General features: G+C 39.2%; 1 protein-coding gene across 1 annotated transcript in view; it reads right to left on the reverse strand.

Annotated features, from left to right (window-relative positions):
- FBN2 (fibrillin 2) overlaps positions 1-22,493 on the reverse strand; it is a 125,925-nt gene that overhangs the window by 21,961 nt on the left and 81,471 nt on the right. Inside the window, exons 37-48 of the mRNA XM_072141717.1 lie at positions 21,770-21,931; positions 20,078-20,146; positions 17,802-17,927; positions 16,828-16,953; positions 14,525-14,677; positions 9,777-9,845; positions 9,551-9,676; positions 6,260-6,385; positions 5,128-5,253; positions 4,729-4,845; positions 1,532-1,660; positions 12-131 (exon numbers count right to left, since the gene is read on the reverse strand). Of these exons, the coding sequence (XP_071997818.1) occupies positions 12-131; positions 1,532-1,660; positions 4,729-4,845; positions 5,128-5,253; positions 6,260-6,385; positions 9,551-9,676; positions 9,777-9,845; positions 14,525-14,677; positions 16,828-16,953; positions 17,802-17,927; positions 20,078-20,146; positions 21,770-21,931 (1,449 nt within the window). The remainder of the gene's footprint in view (positions 1-11; positions 132-1,531; positions 1,661-4,728; positions 4,846-5,127; positions 5,254-6,259; positions 6,386-9,550; positions 9,677-9,776; positions 9,846-14,524; positions 14,678-16,827; positions 16,954-17,801; positions 17,928-20,077; positions 20,147-21,769; positions 21,932-22,493) is intronic.

Raw genomic sequence — 22,493 nt, forward strand, 5'->3', positions numbered from 1 at the left:
TATGGACTTACCTATGCAGTTATCACCTCGGACTGCATAACCAACAGGACAAATACATCGGAATGAGCCTTCCAAGTTCTGACAAGTTCCAGGAGCACATGATCCCGGATATGCAATGCACTCATTAATGTCTGTAAAAAAGCAAACACATCATCAGTAGATGTAATGTTAAATCCATTGCTTCCTCCATGTGCACAGTATGAGAACAGTAACCTCTAAACTATTATGATACAACTAGCACTATACTATAGTAATTACATAAAATAAAGCATAGTACACATATCGCATAATACATATTTCTTAAAACATTTAGAGTAAACTCCTTGGTACATTCTGTAATAAGTTAATGTTGACAGCAGTGTTATACAGGGCATACCGTATATACTCGAGTATAAGCCGACCCGAGTATAAGCCGAGGCCCCTAATTTTACCACAAAAAACTGGGAAAACCTATTGACTCGAGTATAAGCCGAGGGTGGGAAATGCATTGGTCACAGCCCCTCCAGTATGTAGCCAGCCAGCCCCTGCCCCAGTGTATATAGCCAGCCAGCCCTGCCCCAGTGTATATAGCTTGCAAGCCCCTGCCCCAGTGTATATAGCTTGCCAGCCCCTGCCCCAGTGTATATAGCCAGCCAGCCCCTGCCCCAGTGTATATAGCTTGCCAGCCCCTGCCCCAGTGTATATAGCCAGCCAGCCCCTGCCCCAGTGTATATAGCCAGCCAGCCCCTGCCCCAGTGTATATAGCTTGCCAGCCCCTGCCCCAGTGTATATAGCTTGCCAGCCCCTGCCCCAGTGTATATAGCCTGCCAGCCCCTGCCCCAGTGTATATATCCCCCCCTTCCCCGTCGTGCAGCACAACAATACCGGATGGATCACACAGAAGATCTACGGGTGCCGCCAGAAAGGCGAGTTTTGATTTATTTATTTTTTTGACTCGAGTATAAGCCGAGTTTGGGGTTTTCAGCACATATTTTGTGCTGAAAAACTAGGCTTATACACGAGTATATAATATAATATAATATTACATTGTAAAGTTTAGGAACCAATAACTTTACCGGACAGGCTTGTAAAGTACCTCGAAACTAATAACCGTCACCATAGACTTGCATGTCGTTACTGACTCTCACTGTTCTTGGTTCATGGGATCATCTCACAGGTCGCTTTCCATGGACTGAGAATGTTCGTGTGCAGCTAGCCTATGACTGTCTAGTCTAACTAATCTATACCAGTTTCTTATTTTACTGCACAAAAAAGTACATGGTGGCACATCTTCAGCCCAATGACTGTTTGTGAAGCTACCGTCTTTTCCCACTGGGACAAGGCAGAGAAACCACTAATAGTGTAAATGCCCTACGCAAACATGAACAATGGATTGTTCTATATTTTCTTGCATGTCCAATAATAAATCTGCCCTTATATTTGATGTGACCATTACATAATGGTTGTACTTGAAATACATCAGCACTATCTTTTTCATGTCTTTCTCTAAACAGTCAGTTATGTTTTACTTGGAGAAACTCTCTAGACTTACCAATGCAGTTCTTGCCATCAACGGTGAGTTCATAGCCTTCATTACACAGACAGATGAAGGAGCCAACATTATTAAGGCAGCGGCCATTTCTGCAGACCTGACCGGGGAAGGAGCTGCATTCATCAATATCTGTGCGCAAAAGGAGAATGATTAGACAAGCTTTGTGTACTAGCTATGGATGTAAACTTTGGGGTAAAGAATGACATTTTAGGTTCCTCATTGGCTCACTTGAGCATTTCTATTGATAACATTATATCATGATGACCAATGGATTACTTTAAGCAGATGTAACGATTTTTCTGTACTGTAGAACTGAGTACCAGGTGCAAACAACGCACACGGGTCCTGAATGCAGGGTGACCATATACAGGATAAAACTGAAGGCTATATACTAAGACTCAGACACACCAGTTAGGCCTCCACCTAAAAGTGATAGTAAGGGTGCTCCTCATATCACCCCATGACAGAGTTCGTGTCGGGGAGGTGCTTGGCAGCGTTCCCTCTATGCGCATTGCTACAATCTGATCTCAGGTATACATGATTATTTATAGAGATGAGCGAACATGCTCGTCCGAGCTTGATGCTCGTTCGAGTATTAAGGTACTCGAGACGGCTCGTTGCTCGGACGAGTATTTCCCCTGCTCGAGATCGAGCATTTAATTAAAAAAACACAGTGAAGAACAATGAAGAATAGAATAAAAACAGTGAACACAGTGAACACAGGATCATTTAAGTGAAAAACACAGTGAAGAACACAGTGAAGAATAGATTACAGATGTTCGGCACATCTGCTTACTTGTCGGAAGATACGCGCGGAACGGTGCGAACAAAATAGTATGTGAAGAACAATATATATGTGTGAAGAACACATTGAAGAACACGGTGAGCAGGACAGAGACAACGGGGAGCAGCACAGAGACACCGGGGAGCAGCACAGAGACACCGGGGAGCAGCACGGAGACATCGGGCAGCGGCAGCACAGAGACATGGGGCAGCGGCAGCACGGAGACATGGGGCACGGAGACATGGGGCACGGAGACATGGGGCACGGAGACATGGGCACGGAGAGCAGCGGGGCACGGAGACATGGGGCACGGAGACAGCGGGGCACGGAGAGCAGCGGGGCACGGAGACATGGGGCACGGAGACATGGGCACGGAGAGCAGCGGGGCACGGAGACATGGGGCACGGAGACATGGGCACGGAGAGCAGCGGGGCACGGAGACATGGGGCACGGAGACATGGGCACGGAGAGCAGCGGGCACGGAGAGCAGCGGGGCACGGAGACATGGGGCACGGAGACATGGGGCACGGAGACATGGGCACGGAGAGCAGCGGGGCACGGAGACATGGGGCACGGAGACATGGGCACGGAGAGCAGCGGGGCACGGAGAGCAGCGGGGCACGGAGAGCAGCGGGGCACGGAGAGCAGCGGGGCACGGAGACATGGGGCACGGAGACATGGGGCACGGAGACATGGGCACGGAGAGCAGCGGGGCACGGAGAGCAGCGGGGCACGGAGAGCAGCGGGGCACGGAGAGCAGCGGGGCACGGGACAGCGTATCTCCCGACAAGTAAGCAGATGTGCAGAACATCTGTAATCTATTCTTCACTGTGTTTTTCACTTAAATGATCTTGTGTTCACTGTTTTTATTCTATTCCTCACTGTTCTTCACATCTGTTAACTTGTCGGGAGAGAATATACGCGCGGAACAGTGAAGAATAGATTGCAGATGTTTGCATACATCTGCTAACTTATCAGAAGACATTCTTTTTCAATTAATTAACACATTTTATTCCCGAACCATGGTCCCTTTGAAAAATGCTCGAGTCTCCCATTGACTTCAATGGGGCTCGTTATTCGAGACGAGCACTCGAGCATCTGGAAAAGTTCGTCTCGAATAACGAGCACTCGAGCATTTTAGTGCTCGCTCATCTCTAATTATTTACTATTGTATCTGCACACTCCTGTTTGATTTATTGATTATGGCATCTTTTGCTTTGCGCCACACACTTTTTAATTGCACCAAATAAATAATTTATTTTAACCAGTGTTGGCATTGTTCCACATTTTCTGATCGGTAGTGTTTGCTTCTGAGAGTAACCAGCTAATATTCATCTGTGTGTCCTACTCCACTGTGCATTAGCCATTATACTGTGATTTATGATTTGTCCAATGTCTCTGATAGGATAGGTTTCTCCACCTAAAGTCTTAGTAAGGGTGCTCCTCAAATCACTAAAACTACCGTACAGGGGCGTTGTATCTTCTTTTTTCTCCTTATAGTAGATTGTCTGTCACTACTCTATATAACAGATACTAAGCTGAAATATATGCTAATAAGCATCATGTTGCAACAGAGTTGACTTAGGGGTTCAACCTTAAAATACCTACAGTAAGAAATGTTGAAATAAAAAGCTAAATAACTTTCTGTGCTGTGAAAAAAAAACTGAAACAGACTAGAATTTAAAATATTATAAGAAGGAATGGTTACCATTACAGCGAAATATCAATAAACTCATTAAAAAACATTTAAAATACAATATTTAAAAAAAGCTAACAATGGCCCACATTTACTAAAGCACCTACACCAGTTTTTGTCTTTCCATATTATTTTTGTGCAAACTACTTGCACATGTATTTATAAAATGTCCACGACAGATTTGTTTCATAGCTATACTTTGCCTGACAAAACACAAAAAAGGCGTATTGGTGCATAGTTAAACCATGCGGCAAATTTATTACCGCTACTCGACAGAGCTGTATTGCACACCCTATGTCAAAGGGGCACCAAAACAAATTGGTGTACTTTCTTGGAGCAGAGTCATGAAGAACGTGCGCCACTTTTCACCCTGCACACTTCACAGGCAAACTGCTCCTAGTGCAGTTTTCACTAGTTTTGATAAATGTGGGCCAATGTCTGTAGAAAATCTACAAAGCCGATACATGTGCTATAGTGCGAACAAGTATTAAGACTTTCATGCCTGGACAGTAAGGGGATAGCATCCCAAGCTCCAACAATGTTATTTATCGGTTCCTCGAAAATCCCAGCAATACTTGGAGAGGTACAATTATATAATCCACATTCTTTCATTTATGTGTCTCATAGAAGCGTATCAATCGCTAACTTTATCCACATGAAAACCCATCAGGATGCCATTTACGCCACTCAGACACATCAGTGTAGTAAAGAACTTACCCATGCAGTCATTATTATGAGTGAGCTCGAATCCAGGATAGCAGAGACAGTTATATGATCCCACTGTGTTTTTACAAGTTCCGTTTCCACATGGCTGACGCTCACATTCATCAATATCTGCCAAAGAGATACACATGAAACAGGACGAAACATTCTTCCTTCTGTGGTTAAAGTTGGTGTCTTGACAGCTGGATATTTTTTCCTAAATACTTGATGGCTAACATGAAAGTAATTGTAGCCCAAGAATAATTGACTTGACTACAACTTGTCTACTGCTATTTGACTGCCGCAGGGTACACGGAACAAGATATCAGTAGTTACAAACTCACTTTCTTATAAAACTTTGATGCTACTATAAGTTTTATACTCTATAGACCAATAATATAGATAGAAATATACCCATGCACATTGTCCGATCAATGGAGGCCTTGAAGCCATTGTTGCATATGCATCGATAACTGCCCAGTGTATCCTCACATGTGCCGTGACTGCAAACATTGGGAATTTCAAGACATTCGTTGCGATCTGCAAGATGAATGTACATTGGAAACACATGTTAGAAAACAATGATATACTAATACAACCCTGAGGGTTACATGAGCTAATGGAAACATACAGATGAAGTACATAAACTGAATGCTGGCATTACCATGATGAACACTTCCTACAAAGACCTGAATCATCTCATGAGCTTTAGCCTGAGATTGGTTTTGTCAGTATGGAAATTGTCTTGGACAAGTTCAACATAGAGAATTATGACTATTATTATTACTCATAGCGAAAAACATATAGTGTCTAAGGTATTTGTAGCCAAGCCATTTTCCTTCTTAATATTGGACTTGCTGTATTGGAAGTGAATTAGTATTTCCACTAATGAGAAACGTTATCAGGATAAGGCTTTATGCAGTCACCCATGTGCTTGCTCAGGCCATAACCGCTCCTCATCCATCCCCTCTCTAAAGAAATCCAGGCACCCTGTGTGATTGGATTGGATGCTATAAACCTCTATGGGGATCATAATATGTATCATGGCCCCCATTACAGTTCTGTGCATTAGGCCTAAGACCCTAATTGGGTCACCCATATTGTACTTACCCCGGTGAAGTTCCCCTGTTGTCGACATGACCCTTGGGCACAGGACTCCAAATATCCTGTCCTGCAAGCTTTTAGCAACATTAGATGCTGACATTACTATATGCACTCCCCCTCTCTGATGATCCCTCCCATGTCAGTGGTTAAAGGGCATAGGGATGTCCTTGGCACTGTCATAGTGCCAATATAACTGTAATCCAAGGTTCTAGTGTAAAAAAATCCTTACAAATTGGCACCTATTGTAACCTATATGATTGTTCTCATCTACACATGAGATATTTGATAAAGTTGACAGTAAGAAATATGAAATGTACATTAGAATATAGAGAACTTGTTAACTTTAGGAAGGTGTGGTTCGGATAGTATAGAGAATGATGCTTCCATGTGAAATGTATGTTTATGAAATGTTCAAGCTCATATATGAGAAATACTGGCTTACCTATACAAGCACCATTGGGTAGAAGCTTAAACCCAGCTGAACATTCACAGCGGTAACTCCCAGGGCTGTTTAAGCAATCTGCATTTCTCTGGCAGAAATAATCCCCACTGGAGCATTCATCAATGTCTAAAATGTCAAATAACACCACATTCAGTACTGCCACAAATACTAATGATCTTTCATTATGTCTCTGTCTTATCAACACTTTCAATCAATGAAATTCTGGATATAGATCGCCACAAGATCTATAACTTTGTCAAAACTATAATATGGAGTCCAGCAAGATATACTGGCATGAGAAAGCCCAACTAGACTTCACTTATGGGTTCTGGCTATCTTTAATATGACCTTGTTTACAGAAAAAAAAATTATTATAGTTAAAGGGGTATTCTCGTCTGGGCACTCACATTCAGTTTCATTAATCTGCCATATGTAAACATTTCTTCAATTGGATGTTATTAAAAAAAATATTCCTGTGTGAAGATAATTTCTCATAAATGTAGTCATATGGTCCCTTAGAAACGAGACTGTGTCCTCAGATACGGCCACCTCTGCTGGAGGGATTGCACAAAGAAACGAAAGGTTATTGTATATAAAATGTCCGGGAGTCACTACATGTCGCACAGCCACCCTGTGGTAATGATTGCTGAATCCTGGTGGTCCGGCAGGACTCTATAGCACAAGTCTGGCCACCGCTGCCAGAGTGTGACGTGGTTGTATCCGGGGAAGCCACCTCTTTTCTAAGGGACAACATGGCTACATTTATGAGAAATTATCTTCACACAGGAAAATTTTTTTAATAAACATCCAATTGAAGAAATGTTTACATAAGGCAAATGAATTTAATTAAATGTAAATGCCCAGATGGGAAAACCCCTTTAAAGCAGTTAAGTGCATATTTGCTGAGGAGTCAGGGAAACTATCCTATCAATGACTGCCACCTACAATGTACATACAGTGATAGATGAAGGCTTGCCAGTCACAGATACGACCACCACCATGACTTCTCACCATGGAAAGAGCAGAATTACGTTTGATATTCAACTAGCAGCCCACTTCACGTCAAGGTGGTATGGGTGAGGTATTCACAGTTCCTGGTTGTGCACCAGTATTTGTAACTTTTGCATGGTTTGTGCCACACAAGTGATGATAAATTTCCCCTATGTATTAATCTGCTCATCTCCTCCTCTACGCCATGCTACAAAGTGCACAATCTGCTTTGCTCCTAATCTAATTGTGAACTGTGACATCAATTATTGTTCCTGTACTATGGCATCACTGGGCTCATTACCTCTAAATTAACATAATCGATTTTTATTTTCCATTTTCAGTTTTGTGATATCACTCACTGTAAACTTACCTTTTATTTTGATACGCATGACAAGGATGATTGTCATGTGTCATTTTGTTAATTTTGTTGCTTAATCTGTAGATTACTGTGTAATGGCTCAAGCAGTGGTAACCAATGTCCACTGCCATACAGATCCTTCTGGACTCCATGGGGGTCATTCATCATAGCGGGGTCTTTTTGTTGTTGTTTATTTTTATGAGTCTTCTGCAGCTTATTTATCATAAGGGTTTTCTTTCATAGCTTAAATGTGTATGGTTTTATTTTTAGTTTGGAGCAATTTGCCCCTCTTTTATGTAAGAGAAGCGAGTACCCTCATCAAAAAGTTTCAATTCGTGTCTTCTAGCCCTTCTTTTTCCTCCTTGCATGTGAGAATCTTTCTAACGCCAAGGTTTTGGCTTCGTTTTGCACCTATTTTTGGTGCCAAATCAGCTGGTTTGCTCCTAAGAAACCACATATCAAACAAGCGCACCTGTCTTGAACAGATAAATAGGGCAAAACTAACACAGAAAACAATTTCTCCAACTTTGGAACAGGCTCGAATGAAGCCAAACTCGCTTAAAAAGGTGCAAATAGAGAGAAAAGAAAGAATAACAACTGTGATAAATGACCCCCTTTGTGTAAGACCATATATATTTATTATGCCGTTATTGAAGTCCTATAGTTGCTCTGTATAAAATGGGGCTGGAACATTCTCTTACAGACTTAAGCTAAGTTGTTATTATACATTTTTACCAAGGAATACTTAGGGGCAGATTTATCTTTATTTTGTGTTTAGCCTTTTCTGTTTGGGCTCTTTTGCATTTGCACATTTTTTTGTGCATTTTGTGCAACTTTTTCATCCGTTCTCCGAAGCATGTGATGCACTGATTTTGCTGGTTTGTGCCAAATTCAACTTTGAACTGCGTCTGGTGGCAGATGTTGGCTTATGATATATCACTGATTTTGCTTAAAAAGTTTTAAAAAATACACTCTAGTCCACACTAGGCTTAGGAAACAGTTTTCAGAATTGCACAAAAATGTAAAAAACATAAAGGCACAAATTGCGAGACTAAGATACATTTGGCCACGGGCATATCTACAGGAGTAGCAGCTGCTATGGGGCCCGCAGTGTCAGAGGGCGCCATCATCCGACTTGACACACTAAAGAATGGAGGATGTGCACCTTTATTTACATATTATTCTGCAGATTGTACAATGTATATTATATATATATATATATATATATATATATATATATATATATATATATATATATAAATATATATGCTGCAAGTGTGTGTATCTATCATGTGTATTTGCTGTATGCTTTTATTGTGTGTATGTACTGTCTGGGGGATATTTCTCAAATGTGTCTGAGAGCAGAACTGTTCTAGTTGCCCATGGCACTAATCTAATAACAGCTGTGGGAAAATAAATGCTGAGCCCTGAATGGTTGCCATCAGGGGCGTAACTTGAGGAGGTGCAGAGGTTGCCCAAGAGGTTTAGGGGGCCCTTATAGTGTCACTTTCCCATATGAGAAGACTATTACTATAAACCATACATTATATTCGGGGGCCTGGCACAGTCTTTGCACTGGGGCCCATCAGCTTCTAGTTACGCCACTAGTTGCCATGTGCAACTAGAACAGTTCTACTCACAGTGACTTCTGATAAATCTCCCTGTATGTCTGTATATGGCAATGTTTGTGTATATGCTGTAAGCTCTCTATATAAATGTAAGTATGTATAGTATTTGAGTGTATAAATGTGTGTGATTGTAACTCCCATTTATCAGTATACAAATATGTATATTTTTTAAACGGTAAGGTGCGCCCCATCAGAAGGCTGCTAGGGGCTGCTTCTGGCCCTTATATATTATATTGTCAATTGAAGTACCAAATCCATATACTTAATACCAGCGAGCTTAGTTATAAAACATGAAACTTTTACTGTTCAACTTACCTTCACAAACTAAGAGTAAATCATTGTAGCTAAATCCTGTTGGGCACTCACATCGGAAGCTGCCTATCTGGTTAATACATACGCCATTGGCACAAATTCCAGGAATCTCTTTACATTCGTCAATGTCTACAAAATAGTAGTAGAAATTGAGTAAATGAGGAAATAGAAATTGGATTAATATAACCTGCTTAAAACTAGTATTGTAATATTTATTTTGAAATCTTACCTACTGCTTTACCGGTGTGTATATCAAAGGTGAATCCCGGAATTGTTCCGCAAAGGTTTCTAAAATTAACTGGTTAGATCAAAAAAGTTACATGACATTTACATTTTATTGAGATGAATACAATAAGAAAAGCTACAAGTGTAGAAAATGTACCCCTTCTTTCAAGCAACTTTGTATGTCTGTGTGTGTTCATAAGTGGTTACACTGTTATTGGTAATTATGCGAATTTTAACCCCTTATCACCGACACTAGTTTTCAGCTCAATGACCAGACTCGATTTTTCAAATCTGACAAGTCTCACGATAATTGGTTATAACTTCGGAACGCTTTAACATAGCACGGTGATTTTGAGAATATTTTCTCGTGATACATTGTACTTCATGTTAGTTATAAAATTTAAGTGATAAGTTTTGCATTTTGTTCTGAAAAAAAGTGAAAATTTGGCAAAAGTTTGTAAAAATTCTTCATTTTCCAAGTTTGAAATGTTCTGGTTTCCAGACAAGATGTAAAACTACCCAAAAAGTTTGATAATTAACATTTACAGAATATCTGCTTTATGTTGGGATGATATTTTATGTTTCCGGTCATTTTTCTAGGATGTTATGAGGTGCAGAACTTTAGGTGTGATTTTTCTTATTTTCATGAAAATTGCCAAAACTCACATTTTGAGGGACAACTCAGCTTTCAAGTGACTTTGAGAGGCCTAAATAATAGTAAAACCCCATAAATTACCCCACTATAGAAACTTAACCCCTCAATGTATGTAAAACAACTTCTATTAAGTCTATTAACCCTTTAAGTGTTTCACATGGGTTAAAAAATATGGACCTGCGATTTAGAAACTATTGAATTTTTTTGGAAAATACATTCATTTAGGCCAAAACTGAAATTTTCAGAATAAATTAAATGATGAAACGCACTGCAACGCTTGATGCCCAATTCCTCCCGAGTGTACTGATACCCCATATGTGGTGGTAAACGGCTGTATGGGCGCACGGCCGAGTATAGAATGAATGGAGGCGCCATTCACAGCAGATTTGTATTGTCACATTTTACGACCTATAAATTTTTATTTTTTTTGGTAATACAAACATATGAGGGCTTATTTTTTATGGGATGAGATACAATGTATAGATAATTCATTTTGGGAGTCTAAAGCTTATTCTTGAGATTTTATTAACTATTTCAAGGGGGACACAAACAAAATCATCAATTTTTATTTTGGATTTTTAGCATTCCCCCCCCCCCCGCTCACCGTAATGTAAAAATAATATTTTATCTTTATTCTCTGGTTCACTACGATTGCGGTGATACCTCATTTATATAGTTTTTCTTATTTTTGCTTAATTTTCCTGAGCAAAACCAATATTGGAGAAAATCGCATTGTTTTTACTATTGACAACTTTTCAGGGCCATAACTTCTGTATTTTTCTGTTGTCAGATCTGGTTGAGGGCTTATTTTTCACGAAAATAGTTGTTCTTTTCAGTCGTATCATATTAGGGAACGTAACTTTTTTTGATCACTTTTTAGAACATTTTTTGTGATGGTGTTTGATGAAAAATTGTATATTATGGGAAGTTTTCCGAGTTTTTTTTTACGTAGTTCACCGAGCGGGTTCAATATTGATTTAGATTTATTGTACAGATTAATACGGACGCGGTGATACCAAATATGTATGTTTTTGTGTTTTATTTACTGTATATACTTTTATTTTATTTATTTATTTAATTATATTATAAAAAGTTTTAATTTTTTTTTTTTTACTTTTTTACATTTTCTACATCTTGGCTTGAATAAGCGATCATCCGATCGCTTATTCAAGCCTTTACACTGCAATACACTTGTACACCTGCCAGGAAGGCAGGACCCGGCGAGAAGAGGAGCCGACAGCCTCGGGTCACTCGTCGGGACCCGGGGCAGCAGCAGGAGGGATCGGATCCCCCGGTAAGCACACCGGGGGGTCCGATCCACGGGGGACACACTTGCACGCCGCGGTCATGCTTGACCGCGGCGTGTAAACACCCGGAGTTTTTCCGATCCCGGGTGTTAGTGCCGGGTCTGGGCTGTGATATCACAGCCCGACACCGGCACTATACTGACCCGATGTCCCGAAATCTTCTTCTGACGCGGCGCCGTAGAAAGGCAAATGCAATGAAAATGGTGAAAAAACGCATTTGCGCCATTTTCTTGTGGGCTTGGATATTACGTCTTTCACTGAGCGCCCCAAATGACATGTCTTCTTCATTCTTTGGGTTGGTACGATTAAGGGGATACCAAATTTGTATAGGTTTTATAATGTTTTCATACATTTACAAAAATTTAAACCTCCTGTACAAAAATTATTTTTTTGATTTTGCCAACTTCTGGCGCTAATAACTTTTTTATACTTTGGTGTACGGAGCTGAGGGTGGTGTCATTTTTTGCAAAATTTGATAATATTTTCAATGATATTATTTTTAGGACTTTACGACCTTTTGATCACTTTTTATAGATTTTTTTATATTTTTCAAAATGGCAAAAAAGTGCCATTTTCGACTTTGGGCGCTATTTTCCGTTACGGGGTTAAACGCATTGAAAAACCGTTATGATATTTTGATAGATCGGGCATTTTCAGACTCGTCGATACCTGATGTGTTTATGATTTTTACTGTTTATTTATATTTATGTCAATTCTAGGGAAAGGGGGGTGATTTGAAATTTTAGGTTTTTTATTATAATTTTTTTTTTTTACTTTTTTTTATTTTTATTTATACTATTTTTCAGACTCCCTAGAGTACTTTAACCCTAGGTTGTCTGATCGATCCTATCATATACTGCCATACTACAGTATGGCAGTATATGGGGATTTTCCTCCTCATTCATTACAATGTGCTATCAGCACATTGTAATGAAGGGGTTAAAACGAAAAAGCCTCGGGTCTTCGGAAGACCCGAGGCTACCATGGAGATGACGTCACGGGGAGCGGCGATCCCAGGTAAGATGGCGGCGCCCATGCGTCGCTATCTTTTTGAGGCTGCCGGCAGCTTTGCCGGCAGCCATCGCTGCGAAATCAGTGCTAGCACTGATCGTGGGTGTTACCGGTAAGCCTTTGCTGCAATATGCAGCAAAGAATTACCGGCTATGGAGAGGGCTCAGCCCGTGAGCCCTCTCCATGCAGCGCGACCCGACCGCCGCCGTGAATACACGGCGGGCGGTCACGAACTGGTTAAGTCAGGGACCGTCTTTATATATTCTCTTCAGCTACAGTTGTTGGCACAGATGTAATTTGGTACACATATCATAACTTGTGTACGATGCATAGTAGACTGGTTGTGCATCACACATGTGATGACCTTATGTCTGGTCTCTGTTCAGTTGAATTAATAAAAGATATTTAACAATTATTTTTGGGTTGTTATGGCACATCTTTCTTGTGAATAAAATGTACTTTTAGTGTCCACATACCCATTGTTTATGCATTGTTGTGTAGGACCCACATTTGCCTGTATGTCTCAGTGATATACTGGGTCATCTAGGAGCAGCACAATTGGTCGGATTTTCCCTTGAAGTTTAATAACTTCTTGAAGAACCGTATAGAATCCTTTACAGTTCTATTGGACCAAGAAGACTAAAGTTCTATTTCTCCTTCTGTTTGAATAATTAACCAAAAAGACACAAGATTTCTTGCATCTACAGACATTTTTAAAATGAGTCTCCACCCTTCGCCATCACAACTGTTCCTATTGAGCACTTAAGATTTTTAGATCATGTCAAAAGAATGGTGTGCCTATATAAAAACACGAAGAGTAAAATCGAAACGTCCTCCCCTTCATGAAATTACAACTTCCTTCTTACATCTTAAATCATCTTTGTAGACTAATAAACAGGCCTCTTAAAGTTCTCTGACAGAATGAAGTAGTGTCTGCACTGTGGGGATCTTTAAAGACTTCAACACAAAATGTTTCCAGGCCGCCATTGGTTTTAATTTCGAAGAAAGAGATTTCTTTCTCGATAGAGTTGGCAGGCATTTCAACATCCGAAATGTTCCCTTACTGCACAAGGACAATTAATTTACAAAATCCATTACTGTAATTACAGAATTATGTCTTAATCTGCATTTCATGAAGAATGCGCTTCCTACAAAGAGGTACTTTTCCATTTGTAAGGATGGCTGCAACAGCATCCTGCAGCCCAGGGTATACTGCCAGCTGCACAGTCATCGGTGTGGAATTTTAATAGATTCAATGTACAGTATGTGCACATGGATGGAAATGATGGCCATAAATATATTCATTTGGTCTGGATTTAGACTATGTAGACTGTGTCGTTATTAGCAATAAAAGACTCCAATGGTGAGTTCAAAACTGAAAGCAGTAGAAATTATATTCTCATCTATCATGTACTATAAGTCCCCCTAGAAATATTACCTCTGCAGGAGAATATCTCTTGGCACTGGATACAGTCGGACAGCAGTGCAAGGAGCAACACTGTAGTACGGAGTCCTTAATCTTCCGAGGACAGACTCTGTTATGTACAGTCTACAAGTAGTGTCATAACTAGTAGGGGTCATACACTTGGCCATACTATGCTGTACATCATCGAGATTAGGAGATAACACTAATATTTTGTTTTCATGGCTAATATACCATGATTTACAGACAACTGAAAAGAGAGGAGGTAACAGACAAGTCCCAGAACACAGATGATGAAGAGTGAAAATGTTAAAGACAGATATGGAAAAGAAGCTCAATTACATCATACTCTGTACCTGTTCCAGGAGTTGGACATGGCTCACACGGCTTACTCCAGGCTTTGCCGATATTATATGTACAGCAGCACATCTTTTTAGTGACATTAAACGGCAGTTCATTCTCACACATGGTTCCATTGTAAGTCCTGTAACAATAACTCTTCCTCATGTCTGTAATAAATTAGAACACCTTTTTGTATATGTCATTGATTCACATTTGCTATTTAAAAACACTTCAATATCTCTTCCGTAGATGGGATTGCAAGAGCAGATTTTAAGCTTCAGCTTCTGTGATTCTTTTTGCAAATTTCTTTCCACATGTACATACTAAAAAAAGGGGGTTACTAAATTTTCTTTTCACAGATACATACTAAAAAAAGGGGGTTACTAAATTTTCTTTCCACAGATACATACTAAAAAAAGGGGGTTACTAAATTTTCTTTCCACAGATACATACTAAAAAAAGGGGGTTACTAAATTTTCTTTTCACAGATACATACTAAAAAAAGGGGGTTACTAAATTTTCTTTCCACAGATACATACTAAAAAAAGGGGGTTACTAAAAAGGTAGTTCTCTCACTTTATCCCAAGTCAATGTTAAAATGGCCGAGATGTAGCTTAATCCCACTCAGGACAGTCGCACTGACGGAACAACTGTAGAGGCAAATTTACTGTAATTCATGTAAAAAATATTCTTTTCAGGGTTTGCACCACACATATCATGGGCTATATTTATCAAACGTAGTGCAAACTACATGATGTGCAGAGTGCTCCAGATTATATTTTTTTTTTAAATCATATATATTTTTATTGATTTTATGGTAACAAACATTAAAACATACATTTTAGACAATCAATCATTTTGTACATTGCATAAATGTATACTAAAGAAAAAGGTCTCCCAGAGTCCCAAGAAGAAAAAGGCCTCTCAGAGGCACAAGACGCCAAATTACTGAATACCCGTGCACGGTCTTCAATAATCTGGCGCACCTTGCACTGCTCTAAAAGTGTGCACAATCTTTTTTAGGTGCACCTTTAACATAGAGCATGTGACCCAATTCGGTTGAGTCGCTGTATGAAATGTGTCGCAAATTCCTATTAAGCACTAACACACCCCCTTTAGGTGCACAGTTTTTTGTCATGTCTGCACAGTGCAGCTGCGACACAACACTGGTGCAAACATCCTAAATACATGTGCAAGCTCCAAAGACGTTCTTTCTAGTGCAAATTCAGATAGAAAACTGGTGCAACCAGGATAATATATCTGGGCCAATGTGTTTTAAGCACTTTTTTGTCTCATCCAACAAATATGAGTTCTCCACTTAGTGGAAAATGGGCATGACATCAGATTCCAAAATAGGTACCAAATTGCTCTAACGTTCTGCCAGACAATTAGAGTACAAGGTAAGCCAGGAAATAGGTTATACGATTAGTTGATATAAAAATGAACCAAATTTCTGTCTAGTCTAGCAACCTTTACAATGCAGGATTTGCAGGATTACCATTTATGTCCTATTCTCTTCCTTAAGCCTTTTTATGTCAGGGGTGCATAAATACTAAAAATGGCGCACATCTTTAAAACATTCTACAGCATTTTATGACTCATCAAGTCACATCTGTTATTCTAGACTCTTCAATGTGGTGCAATCCACTTAGTAAATCTCCTGATTATGTTTTCAACCTCTGTCTTCAATGATTTAGACATTAGTTGGAACAGAATACAGTACTTATACTTTGCCATTAAAATAGATCTTGAAAATAATATTCGATATCTATATTCCTTAAGCAAACTGATCTTTGGAAATTAAGTCCAATTTGGACTATACAGGCAGTCCCCAGGTTACGTACAAGATAGGTTCCATAGGTTTGTTCTTAAGTTGAATTTGTATGTATGTTGAAACTATATATTTTAATATTGTAGATTAAAGAATATTATTATTATTAGATTATTGAAAATTTTTGGCCGTGATTGGACCAAGGATTATCAATAAAGCTTCATTACAGACATCTTACAGCTGATCATTGCAGTCTGGGACTAAAGTATAGCATTCAGAGAGCTTCACCAGAGGTCACAGAGGGCAGAGGGGTCCATCTTTAACTAGGGGTTGTCTGTAAGTCGGGGGTCCTTAAGTAGGGGACCATCTATAGTTGAAATGTAACAAATTGACCTAATACTGTTCTTTTCTCCAGTCCAAAACTTCTCTCATTCTCTCATACTGTCCCATACTTTTGATTATTAAATCATTGATTAAAATGATTTTATTTCTTAAATGTAATCACATTTGGCTAATTGAAATAAAGACCGATTTTCCACAGCTTACCCATACAGGTGTGCCCACCATTGACTTGCATGTACTCTGGAGGGCATATGCATGTAAAGTTCCCCAAAGTATTGTAGCATATTCCTGGGCCACAGACTCCAGGATTGGTGACACATTCATCAATATCTAAAAGTAAAAACAATAGTAAGTGACTATAAATAATTACATAGGATAAAAACGAGCAATAAAAGAGGTTCACATATAACTGACAAACACAACAAAAATGGATAATTATTGCGCAAATATGTGTAGGTAGCTATTTTTTGCATAAACTTCCATTTTGGCATCCTGATGTGAAATAAGTTGAATATCGTGCAGTATATTGTAAACGTAAAGTGTTATAGTAAGTGTAGTAAGTTTTCCAAATGGCATGGTAAGGACCACAGTAAAGATTTGCAGTTATGCTTCCTGTACACGAACGTGCCCAAAATAGTCGGTAAAAACTATCATTGAGGTTAGATTTTAATGCATGACAGTCTGGCATCCGTTTTTCACAGATGTTCCTAAACAATAGTCTATGAAGGATCCATGAAAACGTTCCTGACTTGTAAATGCTATACTTTTTGACGGAATGGACAAGTAGAAATAACGGACGCTTGCATGCATCCAATGGAAAGTATTGCTCTTAGTGCAGCTGCATGCTGGGAATCTGTCCTTACTGTATGAATCACATTTACAGGCAGTCCCTGGTTACGTACAAGACAGGTTCTTTAGGTTTGTTCTTAAGTTGAAATTGTATGTTAGCCGGAACTGTTAAATATTATAATTGTAGCTCCAGATTTTCAAAATTTTTTACTTTCACCAAGGATTATCAATAAAACTTCAATACAGACACTTTACAGGGACAAAAGTCAAGCATCCAGAGAGCTTCAACAGAGGTCACAGAGGGAAGAGAGGTCTGTCCGTAAGTAGGAGTCGTCTGTAAGTTGGGTGTCCTTAAGTCGGGGTCGATCTGTATTTATATATGCAATTACCTTCACAAATACGGGTTTCCTCACTGAGGTAGTAACCCTGTGGACATTCACACTGGAAGCTTCCAAATGTATTTATACAATTACCACCTTGGCATAGACCTGGTAGTTCCTGGCACTCATCAATATCTAAAGAAATAAAACAAATAATCATAAAATAAAAGTATAATAATACACTTAAAATGTAAGGAATAGCTTTCTACTGGATTAATGATACCTTAAAGTTTAGAAAATAATTATTTTTTTTGGCCTTTTCCAGAGGTGGCACTACTTTACCTCTTGATAGACATCTAGGGGAGTATTTATCAGAATTCTAGCCCTGAAGTAAATAGGCCAATCTTACTAAATTCCTCCCACTGTATCTGTGACTTCACATCATAGATTAATGTACGAATCACATGTGATTACTATTACTGGCCAGCAAATGCGTTTTCCAGCTACACTGGATCTACAATACTTGCTGTAGCGCAGGATGGGTTTCATTGTGGGAAATTGTGACACAAAGTTGCAATGTAACCATAGCCTAAGTAGTGCACAATGAATAAGTATTCATGAACCTTTCACATTTAGACATTTTACATAAAAAACAAGCTACTACAAGGGGAATTTTCTTTTTCTAATATTTTATGTGAACTATATAATATGATAGAAGTTTATGTGGACTGGAGATAGCATGTAGTAATTTTGTATCCTGTTGAGGCCATGACTTTACAGTGGACAGGTGTTAATCCTAAAGTACATATCCCATGTATTACATATAACAGGTAAGGATATGGAATCCACCACTCTGTACCACACTCTGTACCACACTCTGTACCAACGTGTCTGGCTGTACGTGTCTATATGAATTTTATTGAATAAAGGAAGCTTTTTGATATTGGATCATCTCGGAGTGTGGTGCAGAGTTCTGGATTCCATATCTTTACCTGTTGTTTGTTTGGCCTGTGGACGAAGGCCGGTTTCCGAGAGCACCTGCTGTGACCTGGAGTTCGGACACGCTACTGACACTACTAGAACGGGTGAGTCGGCGGTTTTTCTTCTATTTTTTTATGCTATATGTATTACATATAGCACATTCTTATAATACAAGGTGAAGAGCAAACATGTGATATAACAAACATATACAGGCAGTCCCCGGGTTACATACAAGATAGGGTCCGGAGGTTTGTTCTTAAGTTGAATTTGTATGTAAGTCGAAACTGTATATTTTATAATTGTAGATCCAGAAAAAACTAATTTTGGCCCCAGTGACAATTGGAGTTTAAACATTTTTTGCTGTAATGAGACCGAGGATTATCAATAAAGCTTCATTACAGACACCTTACAGCTGATTATTGCAATCTAGGACCATAGTAAAGCATTCAGAAAGCTTCACCAGAGGTCAGAGGGGTCCGTCTGTAACTATGGGTTGTCTGTAAGTCGGGTGTCCTTAAGTAGGGGACCGCCTGTAATTATAATTTTATAGATACTTTAAATTTCCTCTGCTTCAGGATATTTGGTGTTAGTGGAATGAGATTTAATGAATAAAAATATATAAGAATGTTTGTGTCACTTTAAAAGGTCCATCGGACCTTATGATGATCTTAGTACGGTTCAGTAGAACTTCAAAGAGTTTAGCAACACAAAAATTATGACCATATTTTGACTATGTGAAAGATGCAGGCATAAACCAAATTCTATCACCTCTGTATAAAAGAAAGATCTACATACATAAAAAGAGTAAGTCTACGGCTACAGTTTGCTGGTATTCTACTCCACCCAAATGCAAACAGAATTCTCTCAGAACATGGATAAACTTTGCAGCTTTTTTGGATTCATCTCTTCTTTCCACAAGTATGAGGCTGACACAGTCCAAAAAGTCTAGTCAAGTTTTAAGCTAATTTTCCATGCTGTGAAATATTGATCCATAATGCAAATTCTGTAGTTGTAAAGTAGTCAGTTTTATACCACAATAGGTAAACAAGGGATAAGTGTTGATGGGTACTGTGCCAAAAAGTTTCTTTATAAAGTTTAAAAAATGATAAAGTTGCCAGATGCTGCAGGCTATTGTAAATTTGCCTGTGCCAAAAAAGTAATGTGGAGATGACAAGAGGGAGGGTGGAAAGTGAGACTCCTGGTGACGTGCACAGACAGGAATTGCAACTTTTTCATGCCTTGTGGCATGATATCTGCCACTTTATGAGATTTAATATTGCAGTTTTAGCAAGGATCAATTTCATTGCTATTCAGTTATCTATCACATTGATAGCCAATCAATTATTTGACATGAAAAAACTTACCTTCTAGAAGAATAGTAATAGGGTTGGGTCTAAAACCTTCTCCACCAGGGCACAATGTATTATATTCAGCTGGAAACAAAAAACTGTCTTTTAGTATGTAAGTCAGTCGCTCATGCTATTAGAAATGTATTGCATATATTGTGCAAGATATCTTGTTAAGTAACTTCAATAATACCCTGCTTGGTATGGTTTGGTTATCAGCCAAACCATATATGGTCAATGACTGGGGTGTAAATAAAGAGTCACAGGCTCAAAGACATAAGTTTTGCTACGGGCTCCCATCCAACTTTTTCTCATGTGTACCTTTAAGCGGCTCACTGTGGCACCAGAAGCCAGGTGCACTGGCAGAGGCTAAGCTCTATGTGAGATAAACAACTCCATAATGCTCTATCTATATAATATGTACACAATGAGAAGGGATTATGATCCATTTCTATCCATAGTCTTCTCTGATTATAGTGTTATTCAGGCTAAATGAACAAAACTCTAACTCTTGCAGCTGCATATTTCACCATGAACTCAGTTTATAATTATATTTTGACTTTCTAATATTAAGAGGTTAATAATCTCCTGGGGAGTAGGGTTGAGGTGGCAGCTTTTGTCATAAGTTACAGTGTACAGAGTAAGGACTTAGTCACACATTTATCTATTTCACAGTATACTGACTCAGTATACTGACCCACTATCTGCAATGTGCTTTTTCATACATCCATGTTTTCAGTGGCTCGGTGGTCTGTTGAAACGTGTTTAGAGTCTGTTCTATTTTTATTATAATTGTGGAACATGGAAAACATAATAAGTCTATGGGTACATGCTAAAAACAGAAGTTATGCTGGGGAACTAGGTGTTAGGCCTTCTAACTAATATAAATCCATCCATTTTTTGTTCATTTTTTTCCAGATATGAAAAATACCAAACAACAAATGGTATATGGATGTGAAAAAATAGTTAAAGATGGCAAAGCAAACAGATGCACAAATGACACTTCTAAAGGATTTATAAGAGATTTTGGGGCTCATTTACTAAGGTTCGTGCAGCTCACTTTTGGACTGTGCACCTTTTTTTCGGGGATTACATAGCTTGCATAGGTATATAAGAAGTGTCTATGCCTTTTTCAGGGATTTTGGCTCGCACAACCCTTTTTGTGGGGCAGCTGTGCTGGCTTACATGCGACCCAAATTAGGGGGCATGCCATCAGACTGTCCGACTGACATTCAAATTGTGTTGCAAGCCTAAGCACTTACATGCACCACAAAGAAGAAGGTGAACTCTGTCGGACCTGAGCGGGGACGTGACACGTGCAGGATATCGGGTGCACAATCTTAGTGAATCGGAGCACGGTGCATTCGGACAATGAACTTTCGGTGAACTCCAGTGGGAATGTAAGTAAATGTGCCCATATGAGTGTTAAAAAGCAACTTGTTGGCCACTCTGGCTTATGGGCCCGAAGACTGTGACCTCTACTTACACCACTGGTCAATTGGAAAAGAAGGAAAGCTAGCTCTCACTTCTGGTGCTAGCTTATCTCTCTTCAGAACAAAAGGCACATGCACTGAAAGTCAGTATAGCCATTTCCTTCTTCCTTCACCCATCTATTTAGGGAAAATTGGGCCCTTGCATAAATTTGCATTCCCTGTAGAATTTTTAAAATTTGAACCCCCCCAAAATAAATACATAAAGATTAGTTCTTACAGCTGTTAACCGGTGGGCATATTTCACAAGGGTTTCCCCATGCCCTTCCCAGGGAGCAACAACATGATGATCGACTCACGCCAACACCAATCTCTGTGCTACATGAGATGGTTCCATCACCACGAGGTCCATGGTTCAGGTAACAATTACCCACTCTTGTATCTGGGGAGAGACATAGGTGAAAACAAGAATTAGCACGCTTATTATACCTGAATGCGGCGCTGTGTTTCTCAATTAATGTCTCATCTCTGTAAATATAAATTGGCATACATACTTTTTAAGGATTAGGAGAACATTTCACTACACACCATAGCAAATGAATAGGTGTGATTGTCCGAAAGTTTCACTTACTGTATAACTTTTGAGCTTGCAGTTTAACCGTAACACTTGAAAGCAGGAGTATAAATAATATTACTGTACAAGAGTATTTGTCATAGTTTGGTTTTGGTCCAGGTCAACTTCTGAACAATGTTCTAATTAAATTTTAAGCTTTCACAGGATGCCAAATACTCAGCGTCTGCTTCCATGCAGATTGAAATCGCTTAGGAAGAAAATGATGGCATCTGGACAGGTCAATAGATCAGTCATTAAGAAAGAATACTTCCAAAAACAGAGCTGGAAAGGCTAAAAGACTGAATTTAGGAGGATAAACAAATTGGCTACAGTATGATTCCTCAAGTGTTGGAAAGTTTTTGTACGTCGTGGCATTGCAGAATGACTAGTT

Source organism: Engystomops pustulosus, chromosome 1 (assembly GCF_040894005.1).
Source record: "Engystomops pustulosus chromosome 1, aEngPut4.maternal, whole genome shotgun sequence".
NCBI lineage: Eukaryota > Metazoa > Chordata > Amphibia > Anura > Leptodactylidae > Engystomops > Engystomops pustulosus.